At 44.3% G+C, this 19538-nt stretch overlaps 1 protein-coding gene across 1 annotated transcript in view; it reads right to left on the bottom strand.

Annotated features, from left to right (window-relative positions):
• The window catches only part of Cfap53 (cilia and flagella associated protein 53), a 68376-nt gene extending 54270 nt beyond the window's left edge, over window positions 1-14106 (bottom strand). Inside the window, exons 1-3 of the mRNA XM_021150573.1 lie at window positions 13946-14106; window positions 2479-2708; window positions 1487-1660 (exon numbers count right to left, since the gene is read on the bottom strand). Of these exons, the coding sequence (XP_021006232.1) occupies window positions 1487-1660; window positions 2479-2708; window positions 13946-14014 (473 nt within the window). The 5' untranslated portion in view covers window positions 14015-14106. The remainder of the gene's footprint in view (window positions 1-1486; window positions 1661-2478; window positions 2709-13945) is intronic.
• Between the last annotated feature and the right edge of the window lie 5432 nt (window positions 14107-19538).

Genomic DNA, 19538 nt, shown 5'->3' with positions numbered 1-19538 from the left:
GTACCAATGGAATCTAGAAGAGGATATCAGATCCTCTGAAGCTGGTCTTACAGATGGTTGTAAGGTGCTGGATCTGTGTGCTACAAACAGAACTTGGGGCTTCTGTAAGAGCAGCACAGAGCTTTTAACCCCATGACAGCAAATCCTCAATGTCCATCTCCATCAGAGTCCAAGGATCTGAAAGTGATGGGTCTTTGTAGTCTGTGCCAGGAAGTGGATCAGAAGTCCAGGTGATCAGAAAAGACCCTGGGACCAGCAATAACTAGACGACAAACTGGGACCTACCACATACTTGGCAGATGGCAAGAAGGCAGCAGCAGGGGGACAGACCAATTTTACTAAACACTTCCTGGGACAAGTTCAAAGAACTTGTCTCCAACAGCAGTGCTGAAGTGGATAAGTAATAGCTTATTTGGCACTTGACACTTTCATGCTTGGGAGGCAAGCACAGAGTGCTAAAACAGAATTTTAAGACAAACTGAGCCGCTGTACATTTAAGTGACCTATGATGTGATTACCAAGATTTAAAGTGTGGTTCCTGAGTACACCTTCGAGGGCTATAGTTTACTGTGAGTTAGCATTCCTACATCATTTTTTTAATATACCAGCTAGAACGCAGGATTGTCCATTTAAGACAGTGATCACCCTTAAAGAGGCCAGATTCCACAGCCTGAAGAGACCAAGCTGTGCCCCCCACAACTGCCGCCTGTGCACAGAGAATTCAAGGCCAATCTGTGTGCCTAGTTTATCCTGGCTCTTCTGTGCCTTTTGTTGAACTAAATCACTAATGTGAAGCATCCACCAGCCTCCCAAAAGTTAGGGAAGTCTCATGTTTCCTCTGTCCATGAGGTTGCTCTGGGGGCTTCCTCTGTGCCCAACTCCCACCTATCCCAGGTGTTCCCAGGTCATGGGGGCTGTCTCCCTCTCCTTCCTCTTCCCCTCCTCTCTCTCTTCTCCCTCTCCTTCCTCTCCCCTCCTTTCTCTCTCCCTCTCCTTCTCCCCCTCCTCTCTCTCTTCTCCCTCTTCTTCCTCTCCTCCTCCTTTCTGCCTCCCTCTCCTTCCTATCCCCCTCCTCCCTCTCCTTCCTCTCCCCTCCTCCATCCCCTTCCTCTCCCCCTTCTCTCTCTCCTCGCCCTCTCCTTTCTCGTCCCCTTCTCTCTTCTCCCTTTCCTTCCCCTCCCCCTCCTTTCTCTCCCCCTCTCCTTCCTCTCCCCCACCCCCTCTCCTTCCTCTCCCCCCTCCCCTATAGGGCCCCATTTGTACTCCTCCACACTGTACCATTTTCTGTCTAATGTTGTCCCTCCCACCTGAAGAATATCCGTCATGGTCTTGAGGCTCTTTCTCCTAATGACTGCCATTACTGAAAGGAACCATGTGTCTGCTTCCCTTCCTGGACTAACCACGGCTGTTTTGTTGTTCTCTCCGTCATATTCTACATCACAAGCCCAGGTTCATCTGCTGCTTGTGTCCTCTTCCAGATCATTACCTGAACTGCTGGTCTAACTTTTCAGCTACAAACTCCTGCCTCTCCTTTTCCTTCTTCTCTCTTAATAACTTGGTTCTCTCTCTCATTTTGTCTTTTTTCTCTTCAATGGTTTCTCCTTTCAATTGCATTTCAGAAAAATACTCGTTTTCTTCTGATGCCAAAAGTTCACGTAGCCTGAAACAAACAAAAACAAAAACAATTAGGTGATTAATTAATCAAAATTATCATTCAAACTGAGTTTTGGTCTACTGAGTTTCTGAATTAGTGTTTAATCATGTTTTAAGAAATGAAAGGCCACTCACTATGAGGTTGAAGAAACAAGTCAGTAAAGAGCTTCCCTTGCCAGGCAGTGGTGGCACATGCCTTTAGACCCAGCACTTGGAAGACAGAGCCAGGCAGATTTTTGAGTTCAAGGCCATCCTTGTCTACAGAGTGAGTTCCAGGACAGCCAAGGCTACACAGAGAAACCCTATCTGGAAAGAACAGAACAGAACAGAACAGAACAAAACAAAACAAAACAAAACAAAACAAAACAAAACAAAACAACTTTCCTTGCGGTCACAGATTTCATTCCCCAGAACCCACTCTGAAAGAATAGAAAAACAGTCTAATGTCCTAAGTTTGATCCTAGGAACCACATAGTAGAAAGGGAGAAACAACTCCCAAAAATTGTCCTCTGATCTCCACATGTACAATGATACTCCCTCCCTCCGATAAAAAAGATAAAAAAGTGTTTTAAAAAATCACTGTGGTTCTCCATATAATAAGAATATGAAAAACTGAGCCACGACCTTTATTTGACTTAGGGTTTTGTTTGTTTGTTTGTTTTTGAATGCACAACATTAACCATTGTGGTTTTGTGAGCTCATGACATAGGAAAATGTTAGAGACCTTGCATAACATAGGAAAGGCCCTGAGGTTGATGCTCAGTAATCAATGGGAACACAAAGTGAGAGCTTCAATTTCTGCACCACCAGGTGTGTGAGCCTTACTTATTGCGTCTCTCTTCAGTATTGATGATAAAGCCTTGCATGGCATCCTGGACTCTCGTTTGCACAAGACTGTCAAAGGTCTTGCGGTTATTGCGCTGGATCCAGTCACATTTCAGGCGGTTCTCCTCATTTGACTTGATGGAAGTCAAAGTAGTGTGGTACTTGTGGTAGCTGCGCTGGATTCTTTTTAGATGTTGCTCAGCTCTCTGAGCTTTGGGAGGCTTGGCTCTCTGAAAATAAAGAACAGCTGTCATTTACAATAAGTAAAAATTAAGAGTCTGACCATCTATAGAAAATATTATATGTGTGTATACATATATACATACATACATATATACATACATACATACATATATACATATATACATATATACATATATACATATATACATACATACATACATACACACATACACACATACACACATACACACATACACATATACACACATACACACATACACATATACACATTTATACATATATACATATATGTGTTGAAGTCCACCAAAAGATCCTCACTCACAAAGACCACAGAAACCACCATCACTGCAAACCGCAAGAGGTTTTTTATGGATCCAATGCCCTGGGGACTCCCCTCAGCACGCAGGGAAGAGGAGAGACCCAGAACAAACAAAGAACACAATTTTTATACCTTTTAAGGGGCAGATTTAGGCAACAGGGCTAACTGGCTTCTTCTCATTGGTGTAGCATGTAATCTTTTCAGGCATTGGCTGGTTTGCATAGTGTGACTACCTTTGGCCTAGTGGCTCACTTTGCCTGCTTTTATGGTTGGTTATTATGATTGGTCAGCAAAGCAGCAGTACATTTTGAACTTATGAGTCAGCTATTAACATCACAGCTATTAACATCATGGGGGAATTCTAGTGACAAGGTCAGGGCAGTTTGTGGTTTTTCTCAGAATTCAGTGTGGGGCGATTAGGGGGATTTTTCTGGGAACTGCTAATCTTGTTTTGGTTATTTTTCTGAGAACAGATCATCTTGTTTTGGCAGCTGTAGACTTAGTCATTTTGACCGCTAGTTTGGAAAGTCTCTTCAGAGGGGGGAAGGAGCTGAGTGGTCTTGAATTTATTTTGGATTCTACATATGCACATATATATATGTACACACAAACCCATACACACACACATACATACACACACTCACACACACACATGCATGCACATACATACTCTGCAGTTAGAGCCAAATCCAACATAAGAAAATGAGGACTAACTTGTTTGAGTCTCTGAGTTTGATATTTATCAACTCAGTCTCAAGTACAGAAAGTGTTTGGGTTTTGACGGGATTAACCTAGCATTAACAAGAGATAATGTTAGTAAAAATGTGTTTAATACACATAATCTACCAAACATAAGACATACTGTAGAGTATCTGTTATTCAGCCATGTTATTCATGATCTCTCCTGAGCCTGGCATAAACTTCATTTCTTTCCTTCTTTTTTTAAAGATTTATTTATTTTATTTATATGAGTACATTGTAGCTATCTTCAGACACACCAGAAGAGGGCATAGGATCCCATTACAGATGGTTGTAAGCCACCATGTGGTTGCTTGGAATTGAACTCAGGACCTTTGGAAAAGCAGTCAGTGCTCTTAACCACTGAGCCATCTTTCCAGTCCTAAACTTCATTTCAATGTCCTGCCCAAGACCTTGAGAGTAACCTTTCTGTGTATCACTAGTCTAGGAAAAACTCCAAATTCCTGGGGTTTTGTTTGTTTGCTTGTTTTGTTGTATTTATTTATTTATTTATTTATTTATTTATTTAGGTTTTTCAAGACAGGGTTTCTCTGTATAGCTCTGGTTGTCCTGGAACTCACTCTGTAGACCAGGATGGCATGTGCCACCCCTGGCCGACTCAAATTCCCATTTTTAAAGTACAACCTATGAACTAATACCATTTTTGCTGTAGAGGAATATTAATCAAGCAAACTAGCTGCTCTGGCAAGAGATCATATACAAAGATCTAGGCCTGTGTGTTCCAGCTGGAATACAAACATTTACACACCTTTAATCCCCCTAGCTAGAATACAGACACATACTTAGTACATACCTTTAAGGTAAAATTAGTTTCTAGAAAGAAGCAAGGATGTTTGAAAAATGACTTCTAATGGAGGGGTAGTCAAAGTGATGAATCAGAGAAAGATCTGACATAATGAGTCGGAAATAGAATATGCCCAACTCTGATGAAAACAGCACAGGAAAGCTCTTTAAGAGCAGTTCAGTGAGAGAGTCGGTCAGCTGGGTGTCAGTGCAGTGACTGCAGTGCAGTAGAGTTGCAGTTCAGTGTAGGTCAGCAGAGGCAGTTGAAGCCAGACAATAAGAATGAGCCAGAAGATTAAAACAAATTGCCAGAGTTAGCTTAAGGCCAAGCAGAACCATATTGAATCAGTCAGTTTGGAGAGGAGTTTGAGCCAGAACAGCTGAGCTGAACTAGCCGGCCAGAGTTTAAAAAGAACTAGAAAGGGTGTGAAAGAAAGGTGAAATTTCAAGACCTGTAAGTCATATAAAGTACTCAGAAATTGCTGGTTGGTTGTGAGCCTAGAGGCTGCCTGGGGCTGAGAATAAAGAAAAACAAACCCGGGCATGCCTCGTAGTAAAGGCATTCCTGGGAACAGCTTGACCATAAAGATAAAGAGGAATGTGAGGACATAACAGGGCTATCTGAACTGAGTCAAATTGATCAGATACTCTGCTAGCATTGATAAACATCCAACTCACAGAACTCCTGCATGTACTCTTTCTTTTGCTGATGACACCTTGATCTGCACATACATGTAATTTTTCTGCTGATGTTTGAATAAGCCAATAGTGTGTCACTATGCTAAATTTCCCACTCCCACCCCTAAGCCTTTTACCCCATAAAAACCCCTAGCTTTCGAGCCTCGGGGTCAAATCCACTCTCTCCTGTGCGAGATACTTTTCGACCCAGAGCTCCGTCATTAAACTGCCTCATGTGTTTACAGCAAGAAGGATTCTCGTGTTTCTTTGGGTGCTCTCTCTCTCCCGAGACTACAGTGGGGGTCCCCGAAAGGGGGTCTTACAGGTGAGTTTATTAAGCCTCTGAGATGACAATTACATCAGGGAAATAAAAGTTACTTTTCCATTTTGCACCATCATAAAAGAAAATAAGTCAAATCTTGAGTTATAGATCACCTTTTTTTAAAGTCCTTTGGCTAAAACTAGATATAATTATTAAAGTTAAAATTTGAACACCTTTTTTGCATCCCTTTCTACATCCACCAGGCCAATACATCACTCAAATTTCATCAGAAGCTTCTATTTTCTTTCTATTGTTAAATGGTGATTAACATAGACACCCACAACAACTGGCCAAAGTTCTTGTGCCTACAGCCTGTATCTGGGCAAAAGAGAAGTGGGCAGGGTTTCAGTTTCAGGTCTTGGAGTCTGAGGCAGAGACCATGTAAGGAGGAGAAGGGAGAGGGAAAAAAATAAGTGGAAGACACCACGAGGTATGTGGATTGTGAGGACATGGCCACAAGGGCCAGCCAGTTGGAGTAGGGGTGGCCTGGGTATAACATGGCAAGTTATATCATAGGAAGAATAAGAGACTACAGAATGCTCAACCCAAAAGAAAACATATACTGTATCCTGAGCCCTGCCCCTACTTCCAAGGTCAGAGAACAGAAAGAGGTAGTAGATGACAAGAAAACATCTAGGCACGGGAGGACAGCTGCACACATGAGCTAAGGGTGATTGCAACTCCATGCACACAGCCTGTGCATGACCAAGACAGACCAAATTCCAGCCTGGAGAGGGAAGGTTGTCACACAATCCCATCACTATCAGCAGAAAAAAAAGGGCAACAATTAGCTGTTGGGAGAGAAAGAGGGTTTTCTCTAAGAGTATATCCCCTGGTAAGCTGACCACACTCATAGGTAGATTACACATCCAAGAATCTTGGGGTGGCACAAATTGGTCTATCATGGCTACAAAAGAAAAAGGATACAAGTTGGGTATGGAATAAGGAGTGGATATTGGAAAGAGTTGGGGTAAATTGTTAATATAACGTCTATTTGCCAGAGGTAACTGTCATCTCCAAGGTTTGCTGCCTCCGTCTGCTAATCTAGGCCTAGACATGGAAGCTTCTAGCCTTCATACAATTTTATCTATGCCTAGAATGTTTTCAGCCTCTAAGACTTACACTGCTGAATAAGTTCACTTAAAGTGGAAACTTACGGATTCTTTGGAAAGTTGGTTGGATGGTGTTTTGCTGGGGCAAATACATGAAGGAGCATTTTGTTAACGTGGATACAGGTGAAAGGCTAAGGCAGACTCATGAAGGGGCATTTCACTGAAGTAGACACAGGAGAGGATGTTCCGCTAAAGCAAACACGTGAAAGGACATGTGATGAAAGATTCTTTGTTAATGGCATGCATATATTAGTCCACCTTACATTGCATAGTTGAGCTGCATTTATCAGGACTCCATAGAGAGAATCACACACAAAGAAACTTCTGGTAGATTACTGCAGTTTGTTGATGCTTCCAAGGACTTGGGCTGATTGGATACATATGCTGAGGCAAGACCCATGCTGTGGCGAGAAACATGCTGGGGTAAGAATAAATAGGACTTGACAGAGTGAAGAAGAGATGAAGTGATGGAGACTGAGCTTGGCTTGCTGGTACAGCTAGCTGTACAATGTTTTGTGGGTTTTGCAACTTTGTTGATCCAACTCTATCTAACTGGACTGCTGGTGTATTTGTGAGGTGTTTGTGAGTAAATTGAGCTGCCTGCTGCCTACTAACCTGTGAACTGAACTGCTGATTTCCAGACAACACAGATAGGAGCTGATCCAAAGAACCTTTTAAACAGGTCCAGTTACCCCATATCCTTTCTTTCCTACTACCTCTGGTGGGTGGTGAGCTACAAGGAAGGTTAAAGCATTTAAGAATTATCATTACAAATAAGGTTTGAAAACATTAAAGTTACACTCACCCTTTCTCTCTCTCTCTTTCTCTTTCTTTCTTTCTTTCTTTCTTTCTTTCTTTCTTTCTTTCTTTCTTTCTTTCTTTTTCAAGACAGGGTTTCTCTGTATAGCCCTAGCTGTCCTGGAACTCACTTTGTAGATCAGGCTGGCCTCGAACTCAGAAATCCGCCTGCCTCTGCCTCCCTAGTGCTGGGATTAAAGGCGTGCACCACCACGCCCGGCCCACACTCACCCTTTCTTGTTCTTTCTGGCTGGCTGGTTCAACTTAGCTGTTCTGGTTCAAACTGCTCTCCAGGCTGGCTGATTCAATCTGACTTCTTTCCCATCCCCTGACTGAATTGCTTTGCTTGGCCCCATACTAAATTTGGCCATCTGTGCTAATCTTTTGGCTTCTCATTCTCTGGCTCGTCTTTACATGTGTCTAGCTTGTTCTCTCCTTGTAACCCGTATCTACATCTATCTCAGTGAAACTGCCTCCCTTTATCTGTACTGCTCTCTCTTAACTAGCTTCCCCTTCCGCTCTCTTCTTATGAGAGCTGGACAGATCCTATTCTGTCAAATCTTTCTCTGATTCACCACTTTGTCTGCTACTCCATTAGAAATCACTTTCAGAGCTGGGTGGTGGTGGTGGCACATGCCTTTAGTCCCAGCACTTGGGAGGCAGAGGCAGGTAGATTTCTGATTTCGAGGCCAGCCTTGTCTACAAAGTGAGTTCCAGGACAGCTAGGGGTATACAGAGAAACCCTGTCCAAAAAGAGAGAAAGAAAGAGAGAGAGAGAGAGAGAGAGAGAGAGAGAGAGAGAGAGAGAGAGAGAAGAAAAAGAAATTACTTTCAAACATGGGTGGTTTAAAAAAAAAAAAAACAACTAACTTTACCTTTGCTGTTTGGGAGTAAAGGTATATAGTAAGGGTGTATCTTTATTCCAGCCAGAGGGATTAAAAGTGTGTGCTAAAGTGAACCAGACCACAACTAGAAACAGGTTTGGGTTTTTTTTTTTTTTTCTGATAAATAACACAATCCTGGGTTTCACAGTGTGATCAAATATCCTATAACAGTGAATACAAGCAAAACAGGAAAGAAACTGGAAACACTCAAAGAGCTACTATAAATAAGCAAACAAACTTGAAAGGCAGGGTTCTAGAAATGATTTGATCAACCAGAGACACGAGTGCCATGACCAAAGTGTTTCAAAAAGACAGCCTGTTATGTCCAGATCACTAGGTTCCCACAGACCACCAGGGACCACTAGGAGTCCAACTCAGATGCAAAAGCAGAGAGTCTTTATTCAAGCTTGGGCTTGGACCTTCCCAGCTCTCCAGCACAGTGGAAAATGTGGAAGGTGCTGTGCTGGTACAAGCCTTGCCCATTTATCATGGTTGCTGTACCCGGCTGAGGGACTTTCCAACTTGGCAGTTATATGATTGGTTGACATTTTCTTGGCACACTTCTATTGGCTAGTAATGATTTTGGCTTGGTATGAACAATGGTCACTAGCTTAATCAATCTACTTCAAGACATTAGGTACTGATAGGTTGTTGCTAGGGGTAGAGTGGCTATTTGCTCAGGGGAATTATGATGGTTGCCAGGGCAACATGGTTCTTAGAAAAAGTTGGGGGTTTTCCAGTAGCTGAATTCACTCAGGGGGCAAGTTAATCACAACATGGAATCTGAAAGCAAAATTGAATTTATAATGTTAAGCTGGGCCCTTCACAGACCTGTTGAAGCCTGCTCTCCCAGTATAGCTGTAGCCATTTTGTTCCATGTTTGCCAGTCATTTTGTACTGCCAGGTAAATGTTAGTGATCCCCCAAAACAAGATGGGAGTCAATCTGATGTAACTCACAGCAGAGTCTTTATTCTATTTGAGCTAGCTCGCCCCCACCCCCAACATATGCCCTCTCGAAGGATGGTTTTGGTGGTGGGGGGGGGAGCCCCGAATGTCTATCAGGACAAGGCTTTATAGCAAGCAGCAAGCAGGGAGTACATCTAATTGGAGAGCTACTGTGGCCTTTAACATAATTGGCTGGTGCTGGGAGTCATATCATAAACTTAATTTCTGCTCCCCTCTGCATTGGTGGTTACAAGAGATCAGCTTGTAACCTGGGGGTACAGGTTTGTTCAGGGTGCAACCTGGAGATGCTGGTCTTGTTGGGGATTAGCCTAGAGACTGGAGCTAGGCTCCAGTTTTGGGGTGGGGGAGGGGGGAGACTTGGAAACTAATGCTAGGTACCAGCCTGTTAGTTTACCTAAATTCAAATTTAGATCAGGGTCTCTAAAATGGAGTCTGAATTTAAAAGATTTGGCATCTCAGTTTTATATTGTTATTGATGCAGAAAACTAACTTGCTTGATTCAGAGCAGGGTCATGCTGACCACATACTCCATTATGTTTTGTAGGTTCTGAGGTTTATTAATCTTAAGAAATTCCACAACCATAAAATCCACTTAGGATCCATCAGAATAAACATCAGTTAGAACTATTCTGTCTAGCAGGCTTAGGTCAGAGATGACCTCCAGGCAGTCCTTCCTGTACCTGGTTTTTGCCTTTATAAACTGGCCCTGAGGAACATTCTAGTTCCTGAGTTTATGCTGCCTCCCTGATCAACCAGTCTTGGCATGTGCATTCAATAAACCAGCCTTGTTTGACTGAGATTGGTGCCTGAGCGGTTTGTGTGGTGATTCCAAGACCTCAACAATTTCCGTTTCTTTAAATGTATTGTTTGCCACTCAATGGCCACTCAAAAAATAAAAGTTGTGAAGGGCCCAGCCTAACATTCAGACTCCATCTTATGTTAAGCTAGTCCTTAGTGTGAACTCAGTTACGAGAAGGAAAACACACACACACACACAACTTGTTCCAGGATCCATGACACACCTAGCAACTGCCACAACTCCTCTAGCAAACAGCTACTCTACCACTAGGAACAGCCAGTCAGCTCTTAGGGGGAACGTACCTAATGTTCCAGATGTCTCACAATAGATTGCTTAAGCAAGCCACTATTGTTCATCCCAAATTGAAATCATTACTAGCCAACAGAAATGCACCAAGATGTAACCTTCAAATGTCAACCAATCATGTAACTGCCAAATTGGAAAGCCTCTTACCCTGCTGAAACTGTAATAAATAGACAAGGCTTTACTGACACGGGGCCTTCCACAACCATCGACTGCATAGGAGAGATTGGAGAGGTCTGAACTCCAGCTTGAATAAAGGCTCTTTGCTTTGATATATGAGTTGAACTCCTGGTGGTCTCTGCTGATCTGCAGGGCCTGGGCAAAACAGCTGGAAGGGTATGCATGTACATTTTGAAAATATATCAACACACTAAATGAAATCTCATTGACTGTATCTTTATCATTTCTGGATTCCTAGCATTCTGGATTCCTAGCATCCTTACACTATTAGCCTCTCCCTATGGATGCGTGGGCAAGTGTTTCTGGGTGGTCTTAATGACTCAGTGTCTGTGCATCCTGGCGCCACCACAAAACCAACAGTCTTGAGCTTCCTGCTTTATCCAGTCATCCTAGGTTAAGTTGTGGTATGTTGGTGTTAATTCATAGTAACAAGTCCTTAAGGCACAAGGTAGATTCATTCTGATGAATTACATTTAGAACATTGGTGTCAGAATTACCAGATATCCCAGTGTCTGGTAACCATTGCTTATCTGTAGTAATCATTTGGGATGGGGGGTGCAGCATTCAAAGATAAACTGATGGAGGGTTTCAGGGCTTGGTGTACACAAAGAGGCACCTAGATGCAGCTAACAGGATGAAATGGAAGGCAGACCCAAGATGAGAGTGGGAAGTATATCAGGAGACTCAACCCACAGCAAAACCATTTTGAGTCTAGAGTCATTTAATTAAACTACTATTGTCTAAGGTTCCTGGTATTTTATGAGTGCAGATTCTGTGACCGTGAAGTAGAACAGGGTCATTTGGGCAGGAGACACAGGAAGAACTCAGGGTTCTGGTAGTCATGCGAGCTGAAAACACGAAGCACACAGGCCAGCTAGACACAACTATCACCAGTTGTGAGGTGAGGAATTAAGATATGAGTACACTCTGACTAAAAAGAGGAACAAGGGTAAGTATTGATGAGAAACAGCACTGGTGGTAGCCAGACCTAGGAGCCCTGTAAGGCTTGCGGTACAGAGACATGATGTCATGTAGCTCAGGCTGGCTTCAAACTCTCTCTTAAACTGAGCCTCTACCTCCCTGTTACAGGATAGATGGTCACACTGTGAACCCTGAGATTGTGTTGTTTACTGGAAAATCGTGTTTCTAGATGTGGTGCGGCTCATCCCTTAGAACCCATCTTTAATTCCTCTGGCTGGAATAAAGCCACACCCTTAGTACACACCTTTAACTCCAAACAACGAAGGTAAAGTTAGTCTGTAGAAGGAAGCACCTAAGTTTGAAAGTGGTGTTTAATCGAGTGGCAAAGTGACAACTCAGAGAAAGATTTGACAGAATAGGATACGCCCGACTGTCATGAGCAGAAGACGAAAGGGAAGCTATTTAAGAGAGCAGTCCAGTGAGAGAGCAGGAGGAGGCTGTTTTACCGGGAGAGTTTCACAGAAAGAGGCTGCAGAGAGAGAACAAGCTAGACCCAGGTGAAGACGGAACAAGCCAGAAAATGAGAAGGAATCAGAAAATTAGAGCATATTGCCAAAGTTAGTATGTAGCTAAGCAGAGCAATTCAGGAGGAGGTTGGAGAGGAGTTTGAGCTGGGACAGTTGAGTTGATCAGCCAGCCAGTGTTCAGAAAGAGCTAGAAAGGGTGAGGTTATTCAGCAGTAAGTCTCAGTAAAACTAGAAACAGGCTTGTTACTGACCAAAATTCACACAGTCTAATAGAAATATAATACAACATAGATACATTATTGAAGTTTTTCTAGTGACTACATTAGTTAAGTGAAAGTAAGAAATTAATTTTGATCATATATTTTGTTAATCCAATATATCCGGAATATTACCTTTTCAATATGTGACTCCGAGCAATTTCAACACATAGCCAGAGGTCAAAGCCAGGTGTGGCAGGTAACTACAATCATGGACACAGACGCTGCGATTTGTGAAGATCAAAGAGAGACTTTGCTACTGCAGCATAGCAAGTTCCTATTTTAAAGAACAATGACTTCATCTGCGTTTGACTCTGACCTATACTCATTCATCACTGTGCTGAACAAGTTATCTAAGCTCCAAGTCTGGGGTTTCTCATCTGTCAAATGAGAAAAAAAGAACCGTGCTGGTGGCTGCTCACATCAATTTGTATTGCTTTCTCCTAAGGAAGTCCTGTGACTTGACACGACAGCTGAGGAGAGCCATGGGTGGTTTCTTTTGCCTCCTACTTTTGCTATGAGAACACAGTGTGCAGTCGGCCTGCCTAGGCTTTGGCAGTATGTCTTTTTCCTGTTCCATGTTGGTTATGAACATAAATAATGGTCACCAGCAATGGCCTGGATCCTGAGCACTGCATGAAGATACATGGCCCTAAAGTGTTCTGTTTCTGTCCCTCACGAAGTCATCTTGTGACCTCACAGCCCATAGCAGCTTCCAGACTACCTTTTTCCAGGTCCAGATTCTATAGTTCTTAGACCTAAAGAAGAGGGAGGTCTGTAAGCTGACTGAAGTGTGGCATGTGTACTACAGACTGCAATATAACTGTATTCTTGATTAGTCTGTATTCGTCTTCCTCATGTAGCCAACACACCTATTATCTCCCTTGAACAGCTTATTTAGGCGGAAATAAGCAGAATGTGAATGGCATTTTTAATGAAGGGGGAGACTCCCAGGGCCCCTGAATTTACTCCTATATATTCTATAGGGCTATACATCCGGTAGAGTTCCTGCCATAACTCTGATTACACATGGTACCGCTTCTGGCTTGTAGAAATCAGTTTCTGCAGAAATAAAGGAACCCATATGCATGGATGAGGAGTGCCTGGATTGTTATCAAAATGCATCAAATTATTTTCTTATGGGCTACCATTATCAGGCCACCTTAGGAGGCAACTGGCTTATTTCCAGTCTGGAGGGGCCACTTTTGTTCAACACCAGTTATTCATTTAGCCGGCATAAGGGACGTTCTGTTATCACACAGAGCATTCAAAGCCCAATTCTCTTTCCATAGACTCTTAGGGTTACACGACCAATTCAACGTCATACTGTTGAACCATAGGCAGTACAGATCAGGGAAACTGCCTCCTGGCCCAGTGCCCTTCCCAAAATACTCCCACACCCACAGCTCATAGCAAGGAGTCAGATCTCATTTGAGGAATATTGAATCAAAAACAAAAACACCAAGGTCCCAAGTGGTGATTATAGCTGGAAGTTGCGGGGAAAGGGTGCGGGTGTAATGGTAGACAGATGAGCAACAAAAAACCCCCCCGCTGCATCTCAGGTGTGTCCCAGGTGGAGGAACCCAGCCAGGTCGGGCTCGACCAGGAGATAGAGAAAAGTCCCGCGTTTCTCTGCACACACATCCTTACTTACTATGATCACCGCTTTGGGAGTGGGGCCCTTAAATTCCCTTGGAACAGTGCCAAACTGCTGGCTGTACATCTTCAAGTCTCTTTGGGATGGTGGCGACAGGAAACTAGAAAGCCCCGTGGAGTTTACTTCCCAGACGCAGAGTGCTGGTTGCCATGGTGCGTCACCCCGCCCCCCCTCCCCCCTCCCCCTCGTGCTGCTAGAGTGAAGGTGGGCGGGCCAAGTGGAAGTGGAAGTAGTCCCTAGTCACTGGCCCCGACCCCCACCCCCCCACCCCCGGCCCGTACCAGCAATCTGCCACCATCAACCTGCCCAAACATTGCCCAGCACAGGAACACCTCTTTCCATCTCCTTCTCTTCCTCCAGGGCTCCCCCAAAAGATAGAATGGGATGGGGACCGGACCTAAAAGCCTTAACTGAAAGGGTCAAAGCACACCTCTGTGTATTTTGCTAGGATGGCATGGAACAGAGCTAAAAGTACGAGCAAGGTTAGTGGGCCTTTGAGGCTACATTTTGTACTATCTCGAAATTAATCTTGATGGCGATAATAACCACATGGCAACCTCAGGCTTGGTTTTTTGGTTTTTTTTTTTTTTTTTTCTTTTTTCTTTTTTTAATTTGCAAAGAATTTTCAGGATCAACCTTTGAGGTTGACAAAATTCTCGTACAAGGTTAAAGGAATTGAAGGTATTGGCTTTTTTTAGTTTGCAGTGAAGTTAAGGCTCAAGAAGCCGAAGTGCTTTGTCGAGTCACCCAACTGTGAATAAAATCTTCCTAGTGCACCGAACAGAAAATGGAACTCACAGTTTGGGCTAACACAGGAAGAGGGCAGATCAGATACACTGGCGGGGCAGTTGTCTGACTGGACTGGACACAATAGTCTGAACAGAGGAATCATCTTTGGGTCAGAAGTCCAGATACTCCATTCTTGAGTGTCAGGATCCCAGGCAAAACTGGCAATACAATCCAGGAAACTAGCCGGTCTTCAGCACACATGGAAATCAGAGCTGTAGTTCCCAGTAACAGTTAAATGGAGTTATACTGCTCAAGAGTCAATTGATTGCTACTGCGGTGCCCCTGGGGGTAGGGGAGCAAGGCCAGGAGGGAGGAGGGGAGGGCAGTAATAAGGCCAGTCACTGACAGATACTAAGTGCAATACATGTGTATACATGTTTAAGGTTGGTTTTCTTCCAATTGGCGTGCTTAATTATTTGTAACCCACCCAACTTCAGATTCTCTACATGGTACATCTCTAGATTTGCATTCCATTTCCTAAATTCCAGGTTCAGCTTTTCAGCCACAAAAGAATGTCTTTCTTCTCTTAATAATAATTGCTTTTCTCTCCTACAATACTTCTTCTTTCAACTGCAGCTCAGTAAAATACTCTTTTTCATTTACTGCTAACAGTTTATGTAGCCTGAAACAAAAAAAAAGAAAAAAATTAAGAGGCTGTCTGGGTTCCCAGACCATGTCCAGAGAGGCAGCTCCCTCATCTGAGTGCTCTCAGTGGGAACAGGTGGGTGTCCGCTCACCCCCAGCACACCCTCTACAGAGGGGAAGGAATCCCTTCAGCAGGGTGAGAAGGGGCTTGCCTGCCCCACAAGCTTCGCCCTGAGATTTGCATCACCACAGAGGTCTTGCTGGGGAGTCTGGGAAGGCCTGCTTGCAGACATCACAGGACAATCCTGAGCTCACACAGAAGAGCCGCCAGCCGAAGAGCCGCCAGCCGACGAGCCCAGGAGCACTAACACTCAGCCCACCTTGCTGAAGAGTGGGACCAGCTTTTCCATACACCACCAGGCTTTGCAGGGAAAGGCTCTGCTCCGGGGCAGCTGACACCAGCTTTAAAATCTATCCAGCCTAGGCCTACAGGAGCCTTACAGTCTGCATGGTGGGAGGAATAGCAAGCGCGGTGCCTCAGCCTGCAGTCACCCCACAGAAGCCAAGGGAAATAGCACAGCCGAGCTCATCTTGCCACCCACGAACCCGTTTTCCCACAGCAGTCAACCCTGTAACCACCACCAAACATCCCCAAAGAAACACTAACATAAAAAAAAAATAGAGCAAGAAAATTTGTTTTAAAATAATTTTACAATAGAACACCTTAGAAATAGAAATGATTGTTTCCAACTTCTATACTTTCAAAAACAAAAAAACAAAACAAAACAAAACAAAAAACTCAAAAAAGGACTGGCTTTTCCACAATATACTCAATTCTATATTTGAGCATCAAAGTCCATAATAAACTGGAGATCTTTTTATCACTTGTAATATATATTGATGCATTTTATAAAACTGCATTTCTGAATCCCAGTGTCACATCCAGTGAGAACTATGGGCCAAGTGTTCGAGACCTGGATGAACGGCACAAGCACGGCTGAGACCAGCAAGCCTGTTCCGGGTGAGCTGGACAGGATTTCTTTACTTGCTGGGAACATCATGACATCCATGGTCTTCCGTCTTACATTTACAGCAATGTAGTTTTGTTATGTCATCCTCAGGTGAGTGGGAGCCCTTGGGAGCTGACTCATGGCAGAGTGGCTTTCTAACATGTCACCTGGACTACAGGCTATGCTTCCTGGGATCCTCCCCAGTTACTTCCAGTTAAGAACATCCACAGAAACGCTGTGGCTAGTGGAAGCAAAGCAGCAGCAGCGGACGGTTAATACTTGGGAGGCTGGTGCAGGACACCAAGCACTTTGCAATTCATACACTGTCACTTGTCTGCTGTCTCACCTTGGTATGGGGAAACAGCCAGGCCTCCAGCCAGGCCTTCAGCTGCTACAATTGCCCTGGGATCTTCCTTTAGCTTCTCCAATTCTAGGCCAGCTGCTCCTAAGGACACTAGCTTCTTCTGCGGGATATGAACATCACTGAAGCTGGAGGCGGTGAGACGCTGCATGGGTTCCAGGCCATCTTCTTGAATTCCAACTCTTGTTCATGGGCTCCCATATGTCCACCTACCCTTCCTGACTCCCCATCCTGAATACTCTACATCCCAGCATTATATATAAATGACAGTCCTAGAGGCCACTAAACCATCTACACAAATTACATAATGTAAAACGTCTCCCAAAATGTCCTTAACATGCATACACCAGCCTTTGTTGTACTGATTCTGATCTTTTGATTGTCCCCTAGTCAAACACACATAGTAGTCAGAATCTTCATTCACAAGTCAAATGCCAACCACGCACATGTCCCTTAACATACCACTCACAGTCAGAGCTACCAGGATACAAGCGACAAGTGGTGTGTGCGCTCTAGGGGTTGAAGAGCAGCATGATCCAGGACACAACTAGGCAAAGGCAGAGACCACGGTGGCAGAGCTCTGTCTTGTGAGAGGGATCCAGATCTGCATTACCTAAGACAGCAGAGCTGGGACAAAGCTAACACATGGGGTACACAGGACACACGTATGGTGAGGTACTCAGTCCTGCCCCGTAAAGTTGGCTAAGTAACAAACTTTACATACACTTTTTGGCATTTTAAGGATGGGAAATGAGGTAAGGCTGAGCCAAGACTGGTCCTCGGGTAGGACTCAGTGTATAAATTCACTCAGCCTCCTAACAAACATTTGGGCTGAGGGCAGGAAACAAGCAAAGATCATTAGAGAGAAGCTGCCAGGAAAAGAGGGGTCGGGCTAACAGCTTTAGTCCCAAGCACTGCCCTGCCTGAAGTGAGTGTCTGGGCACAGCAAACTGTCGGCCAGCAGTGGGAAGGACAGACTTAGGAACAGCGGGAGCCTATGCAGCATCCAGGGCCTAGCAAGAAGGTGATCCCGTCCACTCACAGCCTGGGCCTCCCCTAACCCACGACAAAGGCAAGACATAAAGGATCTCTTAGTGTTCAGTGACCCACTGCTATGTTTACAGCCACTGAAACTGTTATTGTAATATACATTATTGCACAGAAGGTTGCAGTGAACAGTTTAGTGGCTTAAAGAACAAAGCTTTTATAGCCTAGGTGTATTTCTAGACTCGACCAACACTAACTGTTTGACGCTGGGAAAGCTCATCTCTTCTGAATCTTACCCACCTGCAAAAGTGCACAATACCACTGTGTTCCTACAGACTACAGTGAGGATTCACTGTCGCTGGATCCACAGCGGAGCTCAGCAAACAGCATCCCCTTTCCCTCTTTTATTCGCAGAGCATTGCAACTGCTATTTCCCTGAGAAAATGTTCAGACACACTGCCAGGTCATCCAGAAGCCACCAACAAATACTCTGAAGATGGCTGTGTGAGTTGTCTGTAGTGGCTTCAAGCTATCCTTCCCTAGCCCTACTATCCAACTACTCATGGCATTGAGATCCTCGGGAGAGCAGATGTGCTGCCAGCTCTCTACTCTTTCTTTCTCTTCCTCTCCAGCTGGCTTCCTCTAAGGTCCAAGGATTGAGCAGGCCTGCTCCTCGTTGCGCTTGTAGGTCTCTCTCCTAGGGTTGATTCACACTCAAGCTCTGCAACCAGGCCAGGGCCCAGGCCCTAGGGATCAGGGTTGTCTTTCATAAAGCCGGTCTGCAAATATCACCTTCAGTTCTACAGTCAGCAGAAGCCTCCCGTCTACTGCATTTTAGCTTCGGGTTTTTTAAGGTCCTTGGACCTAGAGAAGAGGGAGCAGGTCTCTCTGTTGAATGAGGTTTGCTATGTACAAAACACAGCATCACAAAACCATTTCTACTATTCCGTATCTCCATCCATTTCTCCTTATTTATCCTACAGCCACTTTTCTTTCATCAATAGACTAGCAATATAAACAGTATAGCACTTATCTGTTATGAAGTACTAATTTCATCTTCCAGAAGATCCTAAGCTCCCTGAGGGTGGGGTCCTGGTAAGCCTTATAGGCTTCACTGTAGTTAGCAGTGGGAGCCCCCAACTGCTCCACACCAGCCAGGACTCAGTCACCTCCACCTGCTATTTACAAGGTACACTCCCAAGGTCTCTAGCTGTTAAAACTATTTGTGGAAGCAAAGGGATCCAGGTGCTTGGTCTATTCATTGCTCTAACCTTGGGACATCCTCCTCCCACCACAATGGCAGCCCTCCTCACTTCTGTTACTAGACTCACAAGGACAGGTCTACATAGTATCTGAAACCCAAAAGCAAAGGTTTGAGAGGCACAGCCCCATCGACCCACAAAGGCTGTTCTGGGGAGTGGGGGGATGCACTTGAGGTCACATAGCTACTATAGACTTAGCTCACACTGTCTCATCAAACCCAGTTCCCTAACCAACTCCACTGCTCAGGCAAGTCAGCGTCATCTGTGTGATATAGACTCTTCCTGTCAGCAAGGACCCTGCACCCACAAATGGGCTCCTAGGGACTCCAATGGCCTTCAAGACCACAGTGATCTGCATAAGAATGTATGACAAGTCTAACTCCTCAAGGATTTTCTTAGGGAGGTTGCAACCAGCCTTACTTTTATCTGTTTTCCTTCAATCTCATCATGGAGCTTAAGTCCTGTCCCTTCCCCAAGAGGAAAGCCCTGAAACCAATGAGTTGGGCTCAGGAACAATCCTTACAGTGCTGAGTTCACGCACCTCCCTCTCTCTCTCTCTCTCTCTCTCTCTCTCTCTCTCTCTCTCTCTCTCTCAG

Source organism: Mus caroli, chromosome 18, assembly GCF_900094665.2.
Source record: "Mus caroli chromosome 18, CAROLI_EIJ_v1.1, whole genome shotgun sequence".
Taxonomy (NCBI): Eukaryota; Metazoa; Chordata; class Mammalia; order Rodentia; family Muridae; genus Mus; species Mus caroli.
The sequence above is the reverse complement of the archived record's forward strand: the minus strand, read 5'-3'. Positions and strand labels throughout refer to the sequence as shown.